Source organism: Orycteropus afer, unplaced genomic scaffold, assembly GCF_000298275.1.
Source record: "Orycteropus afer afer isolate SDZICR_OR568_19922 unplaced genomic scaffold, OryAfe1.0 scaffold00264, whole genome shotgun sequence".
Classification (NCBI taxonomy): Eukaryota; Metazoa; Chordata; class Mammalia; order Tubulidentata; family Orycteropodidae; genus Orycteropus; species Orycteropus afer.
Window position 1 is genome coordinate 2,101,172 of NW_006921851.1, and position 24,673 is coordinate 2,125,844.

General features: G+C 44.7%; 1 protein-coding gene across 1 annotated transcript in view; it reads right to left on the bottom strand.

The window, feature by feature from the left end:
• Positions 1 to 15,320, bottom strand: part of PRKAG2 (protein kinase AMP-activated non-catalytic subunit gamma 2) — a 619,849-nt gene extending 604,529 nt beyond the window's left edge. The window contains exon 1 of the mRNA XM_007950134.2: positions 15,207 to 15,320. Within this exon, the coding sequence (XP_007948325.1) occupies positions 15,207 to 15,320 (114 nt within the window). The remainder of the gene's footprint in view (positions 1 to 15,206) is intronic.
• Positions 15,321 to 24,673: the final 9,353 nt, after the last annotated feature.

Sequence of the window (24,673 nt, forward strand, 5' to 3'; positions counted from 1 at the left end):
GAGTAGCGACTGGGATCTTAAAAGCTAGCAAGCTGCCATCTACCTGCAATGATGGGTCTCTCTTCATCCAGAGCAAAGAAGAATGAAGAAAACCAAAATTCATGGAAACAATTAGTCCGAGCGACTGGTACACCATCCGATCTTCAGCCTATACGACTATGAGACCGGAAGAACTAGATGGTGCCTGGCTACCACTGTCATCCACTTGGAAGGGGATCTATGTAGGAGATCCTTGATAGAGATGGAGAACAATGTTGACAAAACTCAAAATCATTTGGAGAAAAAAAAAGGGGGGGGGGAATCAGGTTTGCTGGTCCAATAGAGCCAGATGGAACCACTGAGACTGTGGTCCCTAGCTGCCCTTCAGGTCTGGAATTGAACCCACACCATGGTTTCCAAACAAACAAAAGACAGGCATAAGAGTTGAACATTTACCTCAGGTAGATACACTCCTTGGAGAGAACAATCATGGGAGAAAGAAGGGCTGCTTATGCACAGGGAGACAGCTCAGGGGGCAGGAGTGCATGGACGGGTGGATACTGGGAAGAGGTATCTATGGGGGAGGAAGTGGGAGGGGAGCTGTTGCATTGTGGTAAACTGTGGTCAATGTCATGAGACAAAGTGTATGTGATCTGCTGTATGGAAAGTGAATTTGCTCTGTAAATCTTCATCTAAATCATAATCAATCAATCAATAAATAAATAAAAGAAAGAAAAGCTACCATAGGATTTCCTGATCCTGGTGTAGTGTTCATTCCAATACTCAGTTTTTGGTAAAACTAGAAAAAAGAACTACATAATAAATCCTAGAAATTATAGAAAGTGGGTATTTTTTTTTAGATTAAAAGGCTGAAGAATAGCCTTTAATGACCTTTATCAAACAAGGGGTCAAGTAAAGAGTAGGGAGACCAAATCTTCACCAAGGTCAAGGCCACTGGCCAGGCAATGACAGCCTGTCTTCTGTGCACCCATCATGTAGGTGATGTCTGTCCTGATAGAACAGTCATTGTCTTTTGCCAACACTATCTTGACCATTCACAGGGAATCCAAAACCAAGGTGAGGGACAGGGCTGAGAAGAGACATGGAAGGCCCAATTAAGATGCAATAGAGAGTTTCCTTGACAGGTTGGACTGGAAGAGGTGTGAGTATTAGATTGCCTGGATTTCTCTTCATGGGGAGGATGATGACATGAACAATAGTAAAGGTTATCTGAGAGACAAAGAGATGACTTACATAAAAGCCTGGCCTGGCACATAGTGAGCATTCAATCAATCTTAGCTAAATCCAATGACAACTGTGCCACCCCAGGTGGTATTTGATAATCATTGCTATTGACCAGTCCTAGCCACCATAACACCACCACTCGTCTTGTCAGTTTGTTGTACTGTAGTAGCTTACATGTTGCTATAAGGCTGGAGCCTATGCCACTGATATTTCAAATACCTGCAGGGTCAACCATGGTGGACAGGTTTCATTCAGCACAACTTCCAGACTAAGACAGACTGGGAAGAAGAATGGGGCCATCCACTTCTGAAAAAAATTGGCCACTGAAAACCTTATGAACAGCAATGAAACACTTTTCTGATATATTACTGGAAAACTTTATGAATAGCCCTGAAACATTGTCTGATATAGTGCTGGAAGATGAGCCCTTCAAGTTGGAAGGCACTCCAAATATGGTAAAGTATGATCAGTGAAAAAGGGGAAGATCCTCAACAAGATGGAATGACACACTGGCTACACTGACAAGCTCAAGTATAGAAAAGATTGTGAGGATGGTGCACAACTGTTTTGTGCACCAAGTGTTTTGTTCTGTTGTACACAGGGTTGCTATGAGTTGGAGCTGACTCAACAGCACCTAACAATATCAACAACAGCCACCATAAATGAACAAGCTCATCATGCAGCCTCTGAATTGCAAGGAGGAGGAAAGCTCTCTGGGGTACTTATTGCACAACATGTTGGAGACAAGAACAGGGCAGTGGATGTCAGTCTCTGGCTTATGGCCCATGGCTGTTTGCATGGCCAGTGTTGTAAGGTGGGTGGAGCTAGGCTGGCAATTAGCCCAACAGACAAATGGCAGCCCACTTGGAGGTCTGCCTGTCAGTCTTCTGGGAGCTGAGTAGGTGACTGAGCTGGGTAGTCCCTCACCTCCTCTCACCTCTCTGCACGCCTGGTGCATAGAGCAAGTCCCTCTCCCCACCCCTGCCAACCATACTAAGATTTTCAGCAGAGGGGGAGCAGTCAGGGAAAGAAAAGGCAAGGGAAGACCTTGCTTGAGTTTCTCCAAACCCAGCTCTCTAGGAAATGTGAAACAGTTGAAAGAGCCATGAAAAGCCCACCCTCTTAGGAACAGCTAGAGTGTGCCCTCTCTGCTCCCAGAACCCTGCTCATGTGTCTCTATTAGAATGTACTAGGAGATTTTGGACTGTTCCTCAGACTGGCCTTTGAGGACAAGGACCCTGTCCTGTTCACCTTAGTATCCTCAAAACCTAGCATCCAAAAAATCAAACTCATTGACAACAAGTCAAATTCCAACTCATAGTGACCCTATAGCACAGAGCAGAGTTTCCTCATAGGGTTTCCAAGGCTGTGATCTTTACAGAAGCAAACAGCCACATCTTTCTTCCATGGAGCAGCTATTGTATTTGAACTGATGCCATTTCAATTACCAGGCAAGAGCTTAACCAGGGCTCCTACACCTAGCATAGTAGCTGGAAAACAGACATATTAACTGGATTTCCAGCCCTGGCTCTTACCATGCCTATCTGTGAAATATGCATCTTTGTAACTCCCCAGTTCTCCATTTCCTTAACTGCAAATAGAGAAGTTTTTGCCAAATAAATGGTTTAAAACTCTAGGATTCTCCTTCTCTGATGCCCAGCCCCAGCCTGCACCAAAGCATGCCAACTCTTCCAATTCTCCACAGTGGGGCTTCCACAGTGATCCTGGACATCAGCCACCTTAGTTCATGCACTAGGGACACACAAAGGGCTGAGCCTGTGGAGCAGAAGTGGCAACAGAAGAAAGCAGGGCTTCCCATAGTTAAGGCTAGGTCTCTGCCTCATGGAGAAAAGGTAGGGACCCTAAGTTACAGAGGGCAGACTGGTCTTAGCTGCACATTTATCAACAGCTTTGCTGCCAGGTCAGAGTATATCAAAGCATAGGTCTGGGCCAACCTCACAACCAGTGATAGCTAATTGGCCTATGATGAGCCAGGAGCTGGCAGAGAAGGCTTTCCTGTCAACAGGAAGTGAGGGATGGAGATTAAATTATTTTCAAAGTAGGGAGTGGAAGAGAGAGGTGGGTGAGATTCAAATTAACCACTCTAGTGCAGGGCTGGAACAGGTGCAGTTATAGTCCTTCTTCTCCTTTCCTCAGCACAGGGCAAAGGCTAGGCCATGTGGAGGTCCCTATGAGCACCCTGTGGCTAAGTCTGAGGACACAGCAGACTCCTCTATGGCTCACCATCAATCAGGGCCATGGTTAGTGAGCCCAGAAAACAGAGGCCTCTGCTCACCTTGTCTGGGCAACACTTCATCTGTTTCTGTTGTCCCACATCATAAAAGAAGTTCACAACATGAGTTAGTCCACCACCTTGAAGGACACAGGGGACAGCTAGTGTTTCACTTGGGATCACACTCCCTACTCACCAATGTACTAACCCTGGGTCACAGGAAGGGCTCATGGAGAATGGGAGGAAAAGAGCTGAGGTGAAGAAGAGCAGGATTCTACACCAATTGCTTAGGGTGCCATAGCCCTGTTCAGTAACTTCAGTAGCCCCAATAAAAGTAAAATGGTGCCCAGAAACTAAAAGACCCTGGCAAGGAGCTGAATAAGTCAAACTGGGGAAGCAGGAAAATGAAAAGAAAACAAACAATTAAAAAACAGCACCACTGAAGAGCAAATTTATTTGTGTAAATGGTTTTACAGGGGACAAGTATGTCTCCCTGAGGAGAGCTTTGAAATTATTTCTTTCATCTATCTAGGGTCTGTGTTGTTGTTGTTGTTATGTGCCGTCAAGTCGGACCTGACTCACAGCAACCCCTCCTTGGGTTTCCAAGGCAGTATCACTATGGAAGTAGATTGCCCAGTCTTCCTTCCGAGATCTAGGGTCAAAGACAATCAAAATTGTAGACCTCTGAGTAGAGATCAGCAATAGTATAGAGTCACTTTGAGTTGGAGTCGATTTGATGGCACATAACAACAATATAATTTTGCTAGGTTTTATTGGAGGAGGGCAATCCAAAGAAAATAAGCAGGGAAAAATACTGGTAAAGCACCAAGAACCAAAAATGAGTTAGTTTCTCATGCTGAAAACAGTTAATAATACACCCACAAAGTATCCTGCGCTGCATCTCCTGTCTCAGTATAGAGATGTCCTTTTGGTGAAATTATGGTCCAGTATTTAAAAGGATCATAAGAGCTCCCAACTGGTACCACGGGGAGCCCTAAATTAATTGTTTTCAAGGTCCTATAGGCAGAAGAAGGAGCTCTTATGGTGCAGTGCCTAAGGCACTTGACTGCTAACCAGGATAGCGGTTCAAACCCACCAGCCACTCCTCAGAAGGAAGGTTGGGCAATCTACTTCCGTAGTAATACCTCCTCAGAATCCCAAGGAGGGGTCGCTATGAGTTGGGGGTGACTCGATGGCACATAATAACAACACCAACATAGGCAGAAGAATCATGGGGAGAACTTGTCAAAAATGCAGAATCGTGGGCCTCATTCCTTGAAGATTCAGTAAGTCTGGGCTGAGGCCTAGTATATCATATTTTAAACAAATACCAGATGATTCTAATTACAGTGGTCCTGTGGGCACACTTTGAAAACACCACCCTCAAGCATAACCCAGCAGATCTTGTTCAGGTCGTATAATCTGACCAAGGTCAAGACCAAGATCAGAGCCATCAGGCCTTTGAACTGGTTCATTCTGGTTTGACACCCTGCTGAGAATTTGCATTTCCATCCCAGATATACTGAATCTGAATCTATATTTTAACAAAATTCCCAAGTGATTTTTATGTATATATAAGAATCTATAAGATCTGTTCCAGTCTCAGGGCAAAGCAGTAGCTCCCATCCCCATAAGTCTGCTCACGCCCCTCCTTCCTAGAGTGCCCAAACAGAGCAGATGTGGAAGGGCAGAGGCTTCTGGTGGCAGCTGGGGCCGGGCCAAGGGCCCATTACTAGCACTTTGGCCTCCTCAGCAAGTCAAGCTTCCCTTGGGAGACCCTACAGGCAAATACATCAGCAGAGACAGGCTGTCCAGGCCAAGTCACGTCTCAGTATCCTTCCCTGGGGGCCAGCTGCTCTTGGGTCTATTTTTGGTTTCTCTCTAGTGACAGTGAAGGGTTTCTGGAGCACCTCTCCCAAGGGTGTCAGCCAGAGACATGTGTACTCTGTCAATTATGTCTGCCTCTCAGTGGCAAATACTGGGCCACTGCATTGAACCTGTACTCCACAAGGCCTGCCCCAACTGGCTCCTGCCCAGGTCCTTCTCTCCAAATCTTTCCATCCCCCTTGGTCTCCCGCTCAATTGTCAGTTTGTAAGCAGTTCCAAACATCCACACTACACCAGCCAGCAGTCATTAATTAATACATCTGCAAGTATACATATTTCAGCATAAATAGGGAAGTTGCTTTTATGAGACAGATGAAAAAGGAGAAAAGGACATGCTCGTTCCTGGGGACAGCTGCTATGGCAAAGTTCTGGCTGAATGCAACACACAACCATGCTTCCAATGAGTTACTTTCTAAAACCATTCCAACCACCTTTATTATCAATACCAGCTTTACATCAGAAATGAAGGTTAAGAGAAGACGAGATGGCAATTCACTGCAATTCTAAACACTATGTCCATCTTGCTGCTTTGAGAGGCCCAGAGAAGTCCTAGAAAGGTATCTGTACTCAATCTTTTCATTTCTCTCCTCTCACACTTTGCCTTTCCCCTGACAAGACCCAAAATGTGATCCAAACTGCCTAAGAGAGGGGCTAAAATCAAGCACAGATAGGGCCAAGGGCCTTTCCCTTCCCACCTGTCAATGCAATTCCATTTATATATTACTTTCATTTAGTAATTCTAGATCTCCTATTATTAGCCACCTACAATAACTCATTTGCCCAAGGTGTTCCCTAAAGTGGATTCCTCCTCTCTGGTGCTTCAAGGCACAGCAGATACTGTGGTCAAAAGGGTGGAGGGGTGGTGTAGCTAGGTAATGACAGGGAATTAGAAGAAAGATTATAAGAGCCTGGGAGGAAGTTTGGCAAATACCTTGCGCATGTTTTGATTTATGCAATGATACTGGGCTGGGGGCTGAGATCAGTTGGGTCCAAAAGTGTCTCTGAGGCATAAAAATTCAAGAACGGGCAAGCTGTTTGGACACTAGAGGTCCTTGGAGAGTTCATCCCCATGAACACCTCTGGAACACCACTAATTGAGCCCCACCCCACAGGAGCCACAATGTCTCTTACAAGCAACTTCTTAGTTGAAATGTCCTCGAACATGGCATTCTTTCGACCACATGATTATGTGATGCTGAGGATGCCATTTCCCTGGGAGTGTACTGCTCATATCCACTGTGGCTAAAACTGAACTTACTATTTTCAGCCAAGAACCAGTTCTTTATACCAAATATCTCAGAACCAGGCCTTCAATTCAATACCTGTCTCCCATGACCTTAATCAGATGCCAAGCTCACCAAACTTCTATCTACTGTTTCTCATAGCCACTCTTCACTTTTCTTCTCCTCATTACTCTAGTTCAGGCCTTCAATCCATTTCTCTGGATGTATACCAGCATTTGGATTGGCTGCTCACACTAGCCCTCCTCTCCTTTGCACTAAGCCAGACACAAGAAGCATTATTTCCATCACCTTTGATAGCTTCTCTCTTAGTTACATCCCTCAAAGTCAACCAGGGAGAGGCCTTAGGGTCAGTAGTTTATTGTAGAAAGCACAGGGAAGCAGTGAGGAAAGTGGGTCAGGGAAGCCAAAAAAGCCAATACTGTTATTAGGTGCCTTCAAATCAGTTCTGACTCATAGTGACCTGTGGGCTATGCAGGGGGCAATAGGGTGGCAAATGAGACCCCCAGACCATGGGGCAGGACAAAACACTGCCTGGTTCTAAACTATCCTCACAATCATTGATGTCTGAACCTATTGTTGCATCTTATTGAGGGACTTCCTCTTTTTGCTGACCCCGTACTTTACTAAGGGTGGTATCCTTCTCCTGGGGATGGTCCCTCCTGACAACATGTCCAAAGTACATGAGACCAGTCTTACTATCCTTGCTTCTAAGAGGCATTGAAGCTGCACTTCTTCCAAGATAGATTTGTTCATTCTGACAGTCCATTCCAAGGTATATTTAATATTCTTCATCAAGACAGTAATTCAAAGGCATCAATTTTTCTTCAGTTTTTCTTATTCATTGTCTAGCTTCTACATGCATCGAGGCAAGTGAAAATACTATGGTTTTGATCAGGCACACCTTAGTCCTCAAAGTAACATCTTTGCTTTTTAAAACTTTAAAGAGGTCATTTGCAGCAGATTTGCCCATTGCAATAAATCCTTTGGTTTCGTAACTGCTGCTTCTATGGGTATTGGTTGTAAATCCAAGTAAAATGAAATTCTTTACCTCAGTTTTTCTCCATTTATCAAGACATTGCTTATTGGTCAGTCCAGCTGTGAAGATTTTTGTTCTCATTATGTTGAGGTGTAATCCATGCTGAAGGCGGTAGTCTTTGATCTTCAACAGTAAGTGCTTCAAGTCCTCTTCACTTTCAGCAAGCAAGGCTGTGTCTTCTGCATAACACAGGTTGTTAATGAGTCTTCCTCCAATCCTGATGCCATGTTCTTCTTCATATAGTCCAGATTCTTGAATTGTTTGCTTAGCATATAGATTGTACAAGTATGGGGAAAGGATGAAACCCTGACACACATCTTTCCTGATTTTAAATCACACAGTGTCCCCTAGCTCTGTTCAAACAACCGCCTCTTGGTTTATATACAGGTTCCACATGAGGACAACTAAACCAAAAACCAAACTCACTGCCATCAAGTTGGATCTGACTCAGAATGACCCCTCCTTGGGTTTCTGAGGCAGTATCACTACAGAAGTAGATAGCCCCATCTTCCTTCCGAGGAGTGGCATTGTTCAGTATTTTGCCCATGGGATTCTCCAATATTGCAAACTCCAAGCTTGAATTATTTTTCAATTCTTTCAGTTTGTGAAATGCTGGGTGCATTCTTCCCTTTTGGTTTTATAACTATAGGTCTTTGCACATTTCATTATACTTCATCTTCTCAAGCTGCTCTTTGAAATCTTCTGTTCAGCTCTTTCATCTTTCCTTCCATTCACTTTAGCTACTCTTCATTCAAGAGGAAGTTTCATTGCTTTTTCTCACATTCATTTTGGTCTTTTCTTTCTTTCCTGTCTTTTTAATGACCTTCTGCTTTCTTTACATATGTCCTTGATGTCATCCCACAACTCCTCTAGTCTTCAGTCATTAGTGTTCCTTGCATCAGCACTATTCTTTCTTTTAATTGTGATCTGGGTGAAAATTTACAGAGCAAATTCACTTTCCAGCAGTGTACATACAGTTTGTCTCATGAGAGTGACTACAGCAATAGCTCCCCTCCCACTTCCTCCCCACGGTTATTTCCCTGAGTCCTTCCCTTCATGCACTCCTGCTCCCTAAGCTGTCTCCCTGTCCATACACAGCCCTTCTATTCTCCCATGATTGTTCTCTCCAAGGAGTGTATCTACCTAGTGTAAATGTTCAACTCATATGCCTGTCTTTTGTCTGGCTGGAAGCCACAGGAGTGGGTTCAATTCCAGACCTGAAGGGCAGCTAGGGGCCATAGTCTCAGTGGTTCCATCAGGCTCTATCAAACCAGCAAACCTAGTCCCTATTTTTTATTTTATTTTATTTTATTTTCCCAATGATTTTGAGTTCTGTTCCACCTTTTTCTCCCACTCTATCCAGGATCTCCTACATAGATCCCTCTCCAAGTGTTTGACAGTGGTAGCCAGGCACAATCTAGTTCTTCTGGTCTCATAGTCATATAGGCTGAGGATTGCGTGGTGTACCAGTCGCTAGGACTAATTGTCCCCATGCATCTTTGGTTTTCTTCATTCTTCTTTGCTCTGGACAAGGAGAGATCCATCATTGCATCTAGACAGCCACTTGCAAGCTTTTAAGATCCCAGTTGCTACTCACCAAAAAGTATGTGGAACAATGTTTTATGTATCATGTTATGCCAATTGAGCTTCATGTCCCCTGCAACTATGGTCCCAAGCCCACAGGTCCAACTACTCACTCTCTCTGGGTAGCTGGCTGTGGCCAAGAAGTGATTACAACCTTTGCCCTTGTCAGCTCTATTCAAATTTATTCTACCTGGGAATTTATTCTACCTGGGAATTCTTACAGAACAAATACACTTGTAGAAACATTGTCTGCCAACCCTATACATGGTCTTGGGCACACTCTGCCCTACATAGACATACCTAATAGTTCAGCCGGGAGCTCTGGTAGCATAGTGGCTAAGGCACTTGACTGCTCACCAGATGGCTGGCGGTTCAAACCCATCAGCCACTCCTCGGAAGGAAGGTTGGGCAATCCTACTTCCGTAGTGATACTGCCTCGGAAACCCAAGGAGGGGTCGCTATGAGTCAGGGCTGACTCGACGGCACATAACAACAACAATAGTTCAGCCTATCCACCCATCTATCCACCTGTATATCCACGTTTTCCTTCACTGACAACACAGTACTGCATGTACAAAAGGGTTCATATTTGTTGTCTGTACTTCCTATGTACCTCTCTATGTCTTCCTCTTTCTCAATGTCATTGTGTACATTTAGTACATTGCCCTTCTCTTCACCCAAGTCAATACTTGTGTCTACCTATCTAACAGTGTTCCCCCCTCCCCTCCCACCCTTGGTAACCAACAAAGAAAATTTTCTTCCATATATAAACCTTTCCTTGACTTTTTACAATAATGGACTAATACAATATTTGTCCTTCTCTGATTGACATACTTCACTCAGCATAATGTCCTCCAAGTTCATCCACATTTGCGGTATTTTGCAGATTCTACGTTATTCTTTAGGGTTGTATAGTATTCCATTGGTATCAGCACTATCCTTGAGATGATCTCTAAGTTCAAACGGGATCTATTCAAGGTCATACTTTCATTTTCATGGACATCTTAAAAATATTCTTCAACTTCAACTTAAACTTGCATGTGAGCAATTGATGGTATATTCCACAGTTGGCCCTGGCCTTGTTCTAACTAATGATATTGTGTTGCTCCATTGCCTCTTTCCATAGATGTAATCTACTTGATTCCTGTGTATTCCATCTGGTGAGGTCCACCTGTATAGTTACCATTTATGTTGCTGAAAAGGTATTTCCAATGAGTAGGCTGTTAGTCTTGCAAAATTCTATCATGTGATCTCTAGCATTGTTTCTATCACCAAGGCGGTATTTTCCAACTGCTGATCTTCCTTTGCTTCTAACTTTGCATTCTAATCCTCAGTAATTAGCAATGCATCTTGATTGCAAAGCCAATAGGGGCCTTTAAAGAGAAGACTACCACTGTGAACAACTAGGGCTCAGTCCTGCTAGGGACTGACTGAAATATCCTGCAAAGCACACTTCCAATTGTCATACCAATGGGTGGGGAAACTGGAATGCCTATCTACCAACTACAGCTCTCATTGGATGCGAGTTTCCTCTGAAAGCATAATCCTAGCACTTCCATGGGGCTCAGCAAGATGCCATAGTCCAGGTAAATTCCTTCAGGCAGAAAGAAAAGATACCAGTAAGAGGCCATTTCTATAAGAGGCTGCAGATGAACTTAGGATGGCCATAGGCACATGGGGTAAAACATCAATATCCTCCACTATAGCTTCTTACTGCCTTGGGAAGAAATCTTCACTCCCTGTCCTGACCTTCAACTTCAGGTTGCCAGGACACACAACCCACAGTTAAATTTGGATTTCACATAAATAATAGCTAATTTTCTAAGTGTAAATGTGTCCCAAATTTAACTGAGCATCTTATATTTTTATTTGCTAAATCTGGCAACCCTGCTTGGAGGCCTTTCTTGACCTGGCCTCAATTCATTTCCTATTGCCCTAATTCTCAAACCCTTTGCTTCACGGAGAAGGGGCTCTTCACTGAACCTATAACAGCCTTCCAAACCCTCCCTCTGTGGTGGTGCTCACAATGGTCTCCTGATGGGAATAACTCTCCTACTTTTCCCACTTGTCTCTAGCATACCTACCCTCTCTGGGCCTAATATCCTCTCTCTCTTTTCTCCCTTCTAAGAGCCTGGACTTATGATCTCATACCATTACTTATCATCTGTCTGAATGCACAGCCTGGCACAATGATAGCATGTAATTAGTAGTTATAAATGAAAGACCCCCAGCCATGACAGCCCCTCTAAGCTATGTGAGGCTTGGACAGAGCCCCTCTCATTCTCACCACTTCAGTGACATCAACCAGATGGTGCATAATGTCAGCACTCAGTGAACACCTGTGGAATCAATGAATGAATGTTATTTTTCATGAGGATCAGATCAGCCCAAGAATGTTATAGAAAGCAGCCAAAGTAATCACTAGCAGTAGTAAGGATGGTTAGAGTTCCTCAACTATAGCATGGCCTTTCAGCTCCCACAGCCTGATCTCTCAATCCTTTTTACTGGTCCTGGATTTGTTCCTATACTCCCCCCTCCACACACACAAACAAACAGGAGCATGCCCCACATACTACTCAGAGAGAGGATTTGGAGCCTGGCTCATGTACTTGCTCACTACAGTCTACAATCAGGCTTTCCACAGGACAATGCAATTTTTAAAAAAGTATTACTATTATTATTTTGGCACTAGGTGGTACTGTGTATATGCAATAGACATGTATTTATATAACACTTGGAATTGGTAAAGAGCTTTCATGGTTTTTTTTTAATAATTTATTTTTGTTGTTGTTGTGTATATGCATAACAGAATATATACCAGTTTCTAATGTAAGTTCAGTGACATTGATTACATTCTTCTTCAAGTAGTGTAACCATTCTTACCCTCTTTGTCCAAATTTTTCCACCTCATTAACATAAACTCACTTCCCCCTAAGTTTCCTATTTAATCTTTTGAGCTGCTGTTGTCAGGTGATACTTTTGGCTTAAGATTTTAAGGTTATCCCAAGGCAACAGTTTCAGAGGTTCATCCAGGCGCTCCATGGAAAGTCTGGAGTCCATGAAAATTGAAATTCTGTTCTGCATTTTTCCCCTTTGAATCAGGATTCTTCTATAGAACCTTTAAGACCAGAGAATCGTGAGACCAAAAAAATCATGGTAAAGGAGGCAGTTGTTCTGAAGGCAGTTAGCCACACATTCCTTTCCTCTTCCTATTCCTGATTCCCCTTCTTCTATTGCTCCAGGTGAATAGAGGCCAACTATTGTGCCTTGGATGGACTACTTGTAAGCTTTTTTTTTTGGTACCAAAGCTTGAGATATTTTTGTTGTTGTTGTTATGTGCCATGGAGTTGGCCCCGACTCCTTAGGTTTCAAAGGCGGTATCACTACGGAAGTAGATTGCCCAACCTTCCTTCAGAGGAGTGGCTGGTGGGTTTGAACCACTAGCCTTCTGGTTAGCAGTCAATTGCCTTAGGCACTATGTTACCAGAGTTCATATATATATATATATATATATATATACTTGATATATCTATATAGTGCTTCATATACATATGTTGTTATTGTTGCCATCAAGTCGGACCTGACTCATAACGACCCCTCCTTGGGTTTCGGAGGCAGTATCACTTATGGAAGTAGATTGCCCAACCTTCCTTCCAAGGAGTGGCTGGTGGGTTTGAACCACTAGCCTTCTGGTTAGCAGTCAAGTGCCTTAAGTACTACGCTACCAGAGCTCCTGATATATATATATATATATATATATATATATATATATATATATGCACATATATTGTGCTATATATATATATATATATATATATAGTGCAGCAAAATTTGTTTTACATTCAATAGTTCATGTACATTTGATTTCATGCTCCAATTACCATTCCTGACCATAATGCACTCTCCTCCCCTCCCATCCCTGTGACCACCCCCTCCCTGTGCCATTCTTAACTGTGCATTCCTGTCTGTCCAGCTTTCCCTTTATGTGAATGCTGCCCCACTGGTGTCCCATGGCTGATTGCTCTAAGGGGTGTATCTCCCTAGAGTAGGTGGGTGCATTGCCCTAGGATAGGTGTTCTGCATGTAGGTCTTTCTACTGTTTGGCTGAGAGCCAATCCTTGGGAGTGAGGCCAATTCTAGGCACACAGGATAACCTGGGCCATAGTCTTGTGGGTTCCACCAGGTTCCATCCAACCAGTAATTCTGTTCGTTTTCGTGTTTTTGAATTTTGTTCCACATTTTTCCTCCCACTCTATTCAGGATCTCCAGTTTTGATCCTTTCCCGAGTGGTTGGCATTGGTAGCTGGGCACCATCCAGTTCTGGTTTGGAGATCCATCATATCCTTGGACTAAATATTGCCAGCTGGCTTTGATTTTCTTCACTCTTCTCTGCTTCAGATGAGAGGAGACCAGTAGCTGCATCCTAGCTGGCTGCTGGAAAGCCATTAAGACCGCAGCCACTACACAATGAATTGGAAGGCAGAAGTACTAACCATACTATTACGCCAACCGACCGGGTTGTCCTGTGAAACCACGACCCAAAGCCTCCAAACCAATTTCACATAGGTTATTTTATCTGAATATCACATCTCTGTAAGGTAGGTAAAGTAGGAATTATTATCTCCTTCTGACAAATGGGAGACGTTGAGTGGTTAAAACGGTTTGCTCAGGAAGTCACTACTACAGAGAAGTTTGTAGTAGCGATGCTTTAACTCATAATTTACAAATATAGTTATAATAAAACAGGAATATCTATTTTCAAATAGAATGCACTCTCGGATCCCTGTTGTGGCCTCACAGTAGTCCTGGGATCAGCCTCTCCACTCCCTGCGTGCTCCGTGCTGCGCTGGAAGGGCTGACAGCAGTCCATGAGACCGTTCGCTGCTCCCTGAATCACGACAGATCTTAAGCCTGGGCTCCCGCCCCGGGGACTTCACCTTTCCTTGTCTAGGCGCTATACACAACTCAACTGGGGAATTTAAAGAGGAGGACATTGGGGAAAAGTCTAGAAATTAGAGCTGAGTCCAATAAACATAGAAGGAAGGAAGTATTAATGGGGTTCCGAGTCCAGAATAAGTGGCCCTTGGCTTGCTTCGCCCCGCCAGCCGACCGCGAAAGGACACGATGATCTATAACCAGGTGTGGGAGGGAAGGGAGCTGCGGGACCCACGACACACTCCCACCCTACTCTCCAAACCAAGCATGTGTGTGTGTGTGTGTGTGTGTGTGTGTGTGTGTGTGTAGAAATATTTAACTGGTCGGTAGAGGCCGGGGTATGACCCAGTCGGGGGTTTTCTGGCCGGTAAAGGTAAGGGCTGCGGAGCAACTGCCACTACCCTAACCCCTGCAGAGCGAGACAAGGGCATGGGACCACCTACGGGCTACCGGTGCGGAAGAGGGCATGACCCCCTGCGCACTCCCAGACTGCACAAAGTCTAGACGCAGACGGACCAAAGCCCCCAAAGTCGAGGTTGGGCCCCGGATGGGCCAGAGTTGAAGGTCGCGGCAGGCCTAACGGGTTAGGGTTCCTCCAGCCCCTAAATATCACGAGACCCAGGGAGAGCAAGGAATTGTGGCTGAGAAGCCTCGGCCCAGGCCTGGAGACACCGCCAGAGAAAGTGAGGGGACAGCTCCACTGCAGGGCGCAGCCACCCGGTGAGGCTCTCAGCAGCGCGGAGCGCGCGCCATCCGCCTGCGGCTCCACCCCCCTGCCTGGACGCGGCACGCCCCGCCTCGTCGAGCAGAGGCCACCACGTCCTGTCGCAGCAAAACAACCGGTGCGCCGCCCACCGCACCAGAGCCCTCAGGGTCCCGGCGACGCCCCGCGGCCGCCGCCGTCCCAGACGGCCACCGAGATCGGGCTGCAGGCGGCAGAAGTCTGGCTCCAGGCCTGCCCTGCGCCCTTCTCGGAGCAGCCTGGAATGACAGAAGGGTCGCAGGCGCATGCGGGGCAGAGTCGCGGGAAGGCCACGAGGCTGGAGGCGGCGGCGGAACTCACCGGAATGTGCACGCGCAGCGAACGCCTCTTGGGGCTGGAATTTTTCTTGCCGCTGCTCCCATCAGGGCTGGAAACATCCTTCTTCTTCTTGGTGTCCATGGCCGCGCTTCCCATAACTTTAACCCTAAGTTAATTCTAGACAGCTAACTTCTGGAAATGTCCTTGCCTCTTCCCTTGGACCGGCACGTCCCTCCCCTCTTTTGGTCGTCGGACTAGATCCCTTCCACTTCTGAAGACACCTTTCGGGGAGAGTGGAGCGACTCGCGACCGTTGCCAACCCGGAGGAGACAAGCGCCGAGCCTGAGCGCCCTTTTTTTCCTACGGGCTCATCGGACGCCAAAGCAAAGTCCAAGGCTGTACTGTGAGGTTCTCGGAGCCTTACACATGGCAGAGAGCTCCCGCCGGGTGACAAGGTTTCCTTCCCTTTGCCAAGCAAAGCAACATTTTCCTCCCTCTCGGCCCCTCCCACAGGTTTCCAAAGGTAATCTAGAAAGCAGGTGCAATTAAAAAATAATTAAGAAAAACAGAGGAGTCTTTCCTAGCTTGGAGGGAAAACCTGGCGAAAATAGGGCGGTTTCATATAAATACCATCCCGGGCCTCAGAATCCGCCAGCCTCAGCCTGAAGGGCCCGTCCCTCCCGCGGCGTGGGCGGGGAGGGAAGAGGAGGTGCCAACGCAAGCACTGTTTTCAATTGGGTGAGTGGGTGTCCGCGAACCCGAGTGCGGGCGGTGGTTGAGTGGCCGGAGCAGAGTGGAGGCCCAGCTGCCGTGCCGTCCCCGCCGCCACCCCAGAGGCCGCTCAGGACCGCACGCTGCGAGGTGGCCCGCCCAGACTCTGAGCACCGCGAGGCTGGGCGGGTAAAGCGGCCAGCTTGGAGCAGGAAGTGAACCCGCGGAGCGCCCCTCGCTCCTGCTCTCCCTGCACCCCAAGCGGCGCCCTGGCTACAGTGCCCGGTGGCTCTGCTGGCAGCCGAGGCCTCGGGGATAGCCAGGGAGCTGGCTTCTCATGCATCTCGTCTCCCACGGTCTGTTTAGACTCCTATAACGCTCGCGCGCCTGTCTTTGCTGCGGACACTGCAGCAGCAGTAACCGACGCTTACGGTGGGACCGCACTGACTAGCACTCCCTCCACGCGGGCCAGCGCCCTGGGTTGAGCCCCAGCTTTGGGAGTGAGAGTTCCCAGCCGTGCCCACCTCCCATGCTCCTGGCCTCCTCAGTTGCGCACTGTCGCAGTAAGTCGTTGTATGGAGGACGCATTCCCGCTCGGCGCTGAGTAAATCGCGTGGTTCCGGAGACTACGAAGAGAACGGGTGGGGGAAGGGGCCCGAAAACTCGCTGTACTGCTGCCGCAGCACTGCAGAGCCGCTGTTTGCCTATCCAGCACCGCCCACTGCTGAGTGCCCTGGGCAGATGCGTAGAGGTGGTGGTGGGGCCCACCTAGGTGCGCCCGAGGATGGCGCGACCTCAGCCTCGAGACGCCGCTCTCTGGACTGGAAGCGGGGTGAGTGCTAGGTCGGGAGTCGCCTCCCTATCTTCTCTAGGTTCTAGGTTCTAAGGACGCTGTGGACCCCCCTAAAGTCACTGGAGCGCCCTGAATGCTGACAAAAATTAAGCTGCTCTCGTTATCAGTAATGCGGTGAGGCTACCCCGGGAAAGAACGCGATGCGGGCACCTTTGGGGGTCACCTTGGACGGCGACGAGGAGATAGTTTTAACTCCCCTGTAGAAGGTAGGATTCTTAGTGTTGTATCCTCAAGTAGAGGTAGTCCGAGTCCCCCGTAAGGAGAGTTTGTGGGACAATGTGCACCGCCATCCCTTTGTTACAAGGTCGGAAAAAGCAGCTCTTGTTTGAACCATCTTTCCGTTGCCTTTTCCAACCCAAGTTACATCAACTTCTGTAAACTCCGCTCCAATTGGGTGATTCCCTGGTTCCTGGGGGCTTTGGGGTGCATTTATATCCTTCCTCTTTCTCCCCTGCTCTGCAGTTCAGATTGGAAAATCTTCCCAGCCCTACAGCAGTGTCTGGCAGAAGAAAATCCACCCCCACACACACACACACACCCAGTACTCACACACCCAGATACTGTGGGAGAGACTAGTCTGGGCCCTCCTGGTGTGACACTTCTTGCTTTGGTTCCTGACTGGCTGAACGCTAGAACAATTCAGGAGACATAGCAAGGCATTATTAGTTCATTAAGTGCTCACATGCTGGTTAGAAGTAGAGGATACGCCTTTAGCCTGTATGATGTAGTGTAAAAAACCTAGGGAGCCCACCCTCACCCCTAAATATTGTCATTTAAATTTCTTCTCTTTCATGAAAATTTTAATCCGTGTTAAAATGGTAAATTTCCAGAATGTAAAACATGAAGCTGTCATCACTCATTTACACTTTAGTATGGCTACTTTTATCACTCCATTTGTTAAGAACTGGTATGGAAAGGAAAGATGGAGAGATCCGAAGGGAAATCAGGGAAGATGCCTTCAGAAGAGGTATCCATTTGGAAGGATTTAGAGTTAGGAGCCGTTGTGTGTATTAAATATTTTGCCTGGGGCCTGTCCTGTTTAAGGGGCAGTGTTTAGCAATTGTCATTACTTTTGATAATTGAGTAATGTAAATAAGTACAATTATTCATCAATAAAATTGATTTGTTCTCAGAGTTTATTTTGTTGGAGTGCATACTTTACTGTCTGGGAATCATAAAACAAAGCAACAAACTCACTGCTGTACAGTGGATTCGACTCATAGTGACCCCTCCTTGGGTTTCTGAGACAGTATCACTACAGTAGATTGCCTAATCTTCCTTGGGAGGAGTGGCTAGTGGGTTTGAACCGCCAGCCTTCTGGTTAGCAGTCAAGTGCCTTAGGCACTATGTGTAGGGTCCCTGTGAGTCAGAATCGACTTTGTGGCAGAGGATCTGGTGTTAGTTTGCCTTTTTTTTTTTTTTTTTTTTTTGGTCCCACAAATTAATATGTCTGGAATCTGGATGTTTCTCATAAACAGTCAAAAAAAAGCTTGCTAGATGTCATCAAGTTGGTTCCAGTTCGTATTGTACAACAGAAGAAAATACTGCCTGGCCCTGCACCATCCTCGTAATCATTGCCATGCTTGAGCCCATTGTTGCAGCCACTGTGTCAATCCATCTCATTGAGGGTCTTCCTCTTTTTCACTGAGCTCTGGTGACGTAGTGCCTAAGGCATTTGACTGTTAACCAGAAGGCTGGCTGTTAGAGCCCACCAGCCACTTCTCAGAAGGAAGATTGGGCAATCTACTCCCATAGAGATACCACCTCGGAAACCCAAGAAGGGGTTGCTATGAGTCAAATCAACTGGATGGCAGCGAGTCTGGTTTTGGTTTCATTCTACTTTACCAACCATCATGTTCTTCTCTAGGGACTGATCCCTCTTGATAGTACGTCCAAAATACATGAGACAAAGTCTCACCATCCTCACTTCTAAGGAGCATTCTGGCTGTACTTCTTCCAAGACAGATTTGTTCATTCTTCTGGCAGTCCATGGTATATTCAGTATTCTTCACTAGCACAATAATTCAAATGCATGAATTCTTCAGGCTTTCTTATTCATTGTCTAGCTTTTGCATGCATATGGTGATTGAAAATACCGTGGTTTGAGTCAGGTGCATCTTAGCCTTCAAACTTTGCTCTTTAACACTTTAAAGAGGTTTTTTTTTTGCAGCAGCAGATTGGCCTAATGCAATACATCATTTGATTTCTTGACTGCTGCTTCCATGGGTGTTGATTGTGGATCCAGTAAAATAAAACTCTTGACAACTTCAAATAATTCAGGAAGCTGAACTATATGAAGAATAGAATATGGCATCAGGATTGGAGGAAGACTCATTAACTAAAAGAAGTTTACCAGTCATTTTTTTTTCCTTCTAAAAAGATATTAATAAACTGATCACACATCTTCTGATCAACAGTCTTAGAATGGTGGGAGCACAGTTTTTCTTTGGGACACCTCCACACCCCCTATCTTCACTTCCATCTTGCTTCACACAGTTTTTAGCTAGTAGCTATATGTGGCATACCCAAGAAACATTGTTGATATAGTGACCCCTAACATTGGTGGTTTCTGAATGCCTTGACCTACGACCTCCTTCTCAGGGCCAGGATGAGGATGAGGCAAGTGTTACACAGCTTCAGATGCACTATTTAAAGGGGTACCAAAAACAAACCAAAAAAAAAAAAAAAATGAACCATCAAGATAAATAGTATTTTAATGAAATATTTTAAAATTCAAAATTAATGCAATACTAGTATCAAAGTTCAACAAGACAGAAAATAAATGCTGGCGAGGTTGTGGAGAGATTGGGACTCTCATACACTGCTGGTGGGACTGTAAATGGTACAACCATTGTGGAAAGCAGTATGGCGATTCCTTAAAAAGTTGGAAATACAAATACCATTTGACCCAGCCATCCCATTACTAGGTATATACCCTAAAGAAGTGAAAGCCATAACAAGAACAGATATATGCACGCCGATGTTCATCGCAGCACTATTTACAATAGCCAAAACTTGGAAACAACCTAGATGTCCAACAACTGAGGAATGGATAACCAAACTTTGGTACATTCACACAATGGAATACTATGCAATGCTAAAGAATAATGTAGAATCTGCAAAACACCGCATAACGTGGATGAACTTGGAGGACATTATGCTGAGCGAAATAAGTCAGTCACAAAAGGACAAATATTGTATTAGTCTGTTATTGTAAAAGTTAAGGAAAGGTTTATATATTGGAGGACATTTTCTTTGTTGGTTACCAGGGGTGGGAGGGAAGGGGAGGGAATGCTGTTAGATAGACAGAGATAAATACTGATTTGGGTGAAGAGAAGGGCAATGTACCAAATGTGAGTGACCAATATGGCAGCATTGAGGATGAGAAAGACATAGAGAGTTACATGGGCAGTACAGACAACAAATATGAACCCCTTTGCATATACAGTACTGAGTTGTCAGTGAAAGCAAACATGGGTATAGGGACAGATAGATGGGTGAACAAGCTAAACAATTAGATATGTCTAAATGGAGAGTGTATCCAAGATCATATATAGGGTTGGCAGACAATGGGCCTATAAGTTCATGTGAATGATCAGAATTCCCAGGTGTATAGTAGAGCTGACAAGGGGCAAGGTTATGGTCATTACTTGGTCACAGCCAGCTACCCAGAGGGACCGAGTAGTTGATCCTGCGGGCTTGGGACCATAGTCGCAGGGGACATCAAGCTCAATTGGCATAACATACTATACAAAACATTGTTCCACCTACTACTTTGGCGAGTAGCGACTGGGACCTTAAAAGCTAGGAAGCTGCCATCTAGATGCAACAACGGGTCTCTCCTCATCAAGAAGAAAGAAGAAAACCAAAATTAATGGAAACAATCAGTCCTAGCGACTGGTACACCATCCGATCTGTAACCTATACAACTATGAGACCAGAAGAACTAGATGGTGCCCAACTACCACTGCCATCCACTTGGAAGGGATGTAGGAGATCCTGCATAAAGAGGGAGAACAATGTGGTACAAAACTCAAAATCATTTGGAGGCAAAAAAAAAAAAAAGAAGGTGGGGACCAGGTTTGCTGGTCCAATAGAGCCTGGTGTAACCACTGAGACTATGGCCCCTAGCTGCCCTTCAGGTCTGGAATTGAAACCACAACTGTGGTTTCCAGTCAAACAAAGTACAGGCATGTGAGTTAAACATTTACCTCAAGTAGACGCACGCCCTGGAGAGAACAATCATGGGAGAAGGAAGGGCTGCTTATGCACAGGGAGATAGCTCAGGGTGCAGAAGAGTATGAAGGGATGGACACTGGGAGGAGGTAACTATGGGGAGGAGGTAGGAGGGGAGCTGCTGCATTGTAAATTTTGGTCAATGACATGAGACAAAGTATATGTGAACTTCTGTATGAAAAGTGAATTTACTTTGTAAATCTTCACCCAAATCCTAATAAAAAAAAAATTAATGCAATAAATTCTATGATTAAAATACCATAATTTTAAATACAGTATTAGTGATTTTTTCCTTTTGCCTTAAGCTCTAATATTGCTTATTTCAGCACTTTTAGTGATCCTACCTTTATGTAAAATTCCAATTAAAAAAATCATATGTATTACATTAAAATGTCCTTTATCTTGATGGCTGAGATTTTTGGTGCTCTCTTACTGTTTGGGGCAAGTGCCTCACTCGCCTTACCCTACAGCCTTCCTCTTTCTGTTGATGGAAGGATGACAGCAAAGGATGAACAGGACAGTGTGATATGGAAACAACCTTAGTGTGCACTAAGAGTAGGGTTTGAGTCCTGTTTGAGCACCATGCTAACTTGCTGTGACCTTGAGTAAGCCCCCTAGTTTTCCATCTATAAAACAAGTAGGTGGTCTTAGGAAGATTTCTAGGACCTCTTTAACTGCAAATAAACCATACTCTTGTAAAATCAGCAGTCCCCAGGTCTGTGAAAGGAAGGAGAATTAAGACTCCACCTGCTGCCATCCCGGCTTTCTGATTACAAGGAGCATTTGTTGGGAGCTGTGGTGGCATAGTGCCTAAAGCATTTGACTGCTAACCAGAAGGCTGGTGGTTCAAATCCACCAGCCACTCCTCAAAAGGAAGATTGGGCAATCAACTTCCACAGAGATATCACCTCAGAAACCCAAGGAGGGGTCGCTATGAGTTGAATTGACTCAATGGCAGTGAGTTTATTTATTTATTTTTGTTTATTTGAAGAGTTGGCTTCATATTCGAAATTGACTTTGTCCTTGGAAAAGGATTTCAATCCAGACGAAGTGGATGAAGTACCTTGGGAGGAAAATATTTGTCTCTTACTTAAAGGGAGGCACATGGCTCAATGGTGTGATTTGACAGAGATGATGGTCAGTTTCTTGGAGTTAACTCAGGAGTTGAGGTCAGGAGATTGAGAGTCTTCCTCTTTGAAGCTGCTCTATACTTCTATACTTCATGGAGAGCTAGGAATTAGAATGTCAAAGATTAAGTATTATAGCAATGTCAAGTGGCAGCATCAGTATACATGATTCCTCTATACTTGGAATGCACTACTAGGAGTGCTGGAACATCTTTAAGATGTTCTTTAAGAGGTTCTTTAAGAACCTTCCTTCCACTTAACCTTGAAGCAGAAAATGAAGATAAAAGAATAAGAGAAAGCATTCTGGAAGTGGTTGGCTGGGTTGGAGTCCCGGTTCTACAACTGACTAGCTCTGTGGGGACCTGGGCAAGTGATTTAACCTAATGCTTCAGGTTTCTCATCAGTGAAGTAGAAACAATGCCTACCTCATTGGGTTATCTTGAAGATTAAACAGATAATTTGTAGAAAGCACTTGGCATATAATAAGTTATCAAAAAGCCTTGGAATTAGCCAGATTGCACATGAATTCTCTTACTCAACTGGCTTTCAAGTGGGAATAACCATGTCATGCTGTCCTGAATTGAAAGAACATAAATAATCAAAGTCTTTACCCTGGTGGGTCAGATGGGCCTGAACCAAGGTAGCAGTGAACTTAAGAGATCCAGTTTTCCCTTTAGCAGATAAACAAAGAATAGCTGGCATTGATCTCTTTTTTTAAAGTCAGGCAATGGGCAATGACATTGAAAATGCTGTTCAGAGTTCAACAACAACAAAAGTGATTTGAAGGTGAAGGTACATTGTCAGTTGCCTCCCTAGTGTCAATTTCCCCTTCCTCATTCACAACATAACCCTCATGTGTTGGTATCTCCCTACCATTTTAGAAACCCATATGTATCAGAGGAAGCCCACCCTAGGTCCAGCTTCAAGGGGGACTTGATGGATCTGAGGGTAAACCTTCCTACTTGCTGATAATTCCCTCAGTAGTTGACCTTGTAATGCAGTTTGGGCCAATACAACATGAGAATAGATTTGCTGGAGGCTTGTGGGAATATAATTCTTTGATTTTCTGGAAGTTTCCCAGGGATTGTCCCGTTGAACATGAACAAGAAACATGTAGCCTATTTGCTTCTGGTAGGCATTCTATGAATGTATGGAGATAGAGGTAAATTAATATAAACGCTTCTTTGAGAAAAGAAAAATAAAAATCAGAAATGTGAGTCTCCCTTTAAGAAGAGAATTGATTTGTAAAGCAAATCACTAGGACCTAAAAGTTCTTTGTTTATTCAAGTACTATTCTATAACTCCTCTATGTTGATCAAATAAAATAATGAAACAAGATATTTACAACACAGGGGTCTAAACAAAACCTGTTTGCAAATTAATCTGGTTGAGATAAAGTCTAAAGTAATACAATCATTTAATTGTACTTTATTCTTTGTAACAAATGATGGATTTCTGTGAATGATTTCCTGCCAATCAATATAAAGAGCTAAAGATTCTCTTGCTATTAAACTGTTTCAGATCATAACCTGTCTTTACCCTGAAATTGCAAACCTCTGTTATCATTACAGATAGTTATCAGTTAGGATATATTCAGTTGCAAGCAACAAGAAACTACCAACTGTGGAGAATCATTTGTCTCAGGAGATAATAATAAGAGTAAATAGTATGTAGCACCTATTATAGGCCGGCGGAGCTCTGGTGGCATAGTTCCTAAGTCATTTGACTGCTAACCAGAAGCCTGGTGTTTCAAACCCACCGGCCACTCCTCGGAAGGAAGGCTAATTTACTTCCGTAGAGACACAGCCTCAGAAACCCAAGAAGGGTTCGCTATGAGTGGGATTTGACTTGAAGGCAATGAGTTTTTTTCTTTTTCTTTCTTTCTTTCTTTCTTTTTTTAATTGTAGGCCAGTACTTAACACATCTGATGGCAAGAGGGGTAACATTAGAATGTTGTTGTTGTTATGTGCTGTCGAGTTGTACCTGACTCATAATGACCCCTCCTTGGGTTTCTGAGGGGATATCACTAAGGAAATAGAATTGCTATATCCAGTACCTGAGACTAACATCACCTGCACGTGTGAGGTTCCCATTTCTGAGTCTGCCCAATCCAGGGCTCCCTGTCACCACTTACCATGAATCTGCCATGGCATGTGCCTCCTCTTCCTCAGCCAGGGAAATGCTCCCTTAAAAGAAGGTCATTTAAAGTCCTGCATTGAGGGCCTGCAATCTTGCCAAGAAGTGACACACAGAACACAAGTGTTAGTGGAAAAGAAATCCTTGGGAGAGCTTTGAAAGGGGATTCCAGGCATTTGGTTTCATTTGACCTAGCTTTCCAAACTTACTCCCCACCCCCCTACTTTCTTTAGTTTTTCTATTAATAGCCCATATAAATTAAAATGACTTTCAAAAACACAAGTCGTCTTTGTCAAGCATTGGTAGATTAGGAAATCTTAGAATTGGCAATGTCTTCCTGGATTTAAAGTCCAGACATGCCCTGTAAACTTGTACTGCTGTGATTAGAAGGAATCTTAGTGGCTATTTAGCTCAAGGGTCTATGGATGGTGGGTATCTGTGGCTGA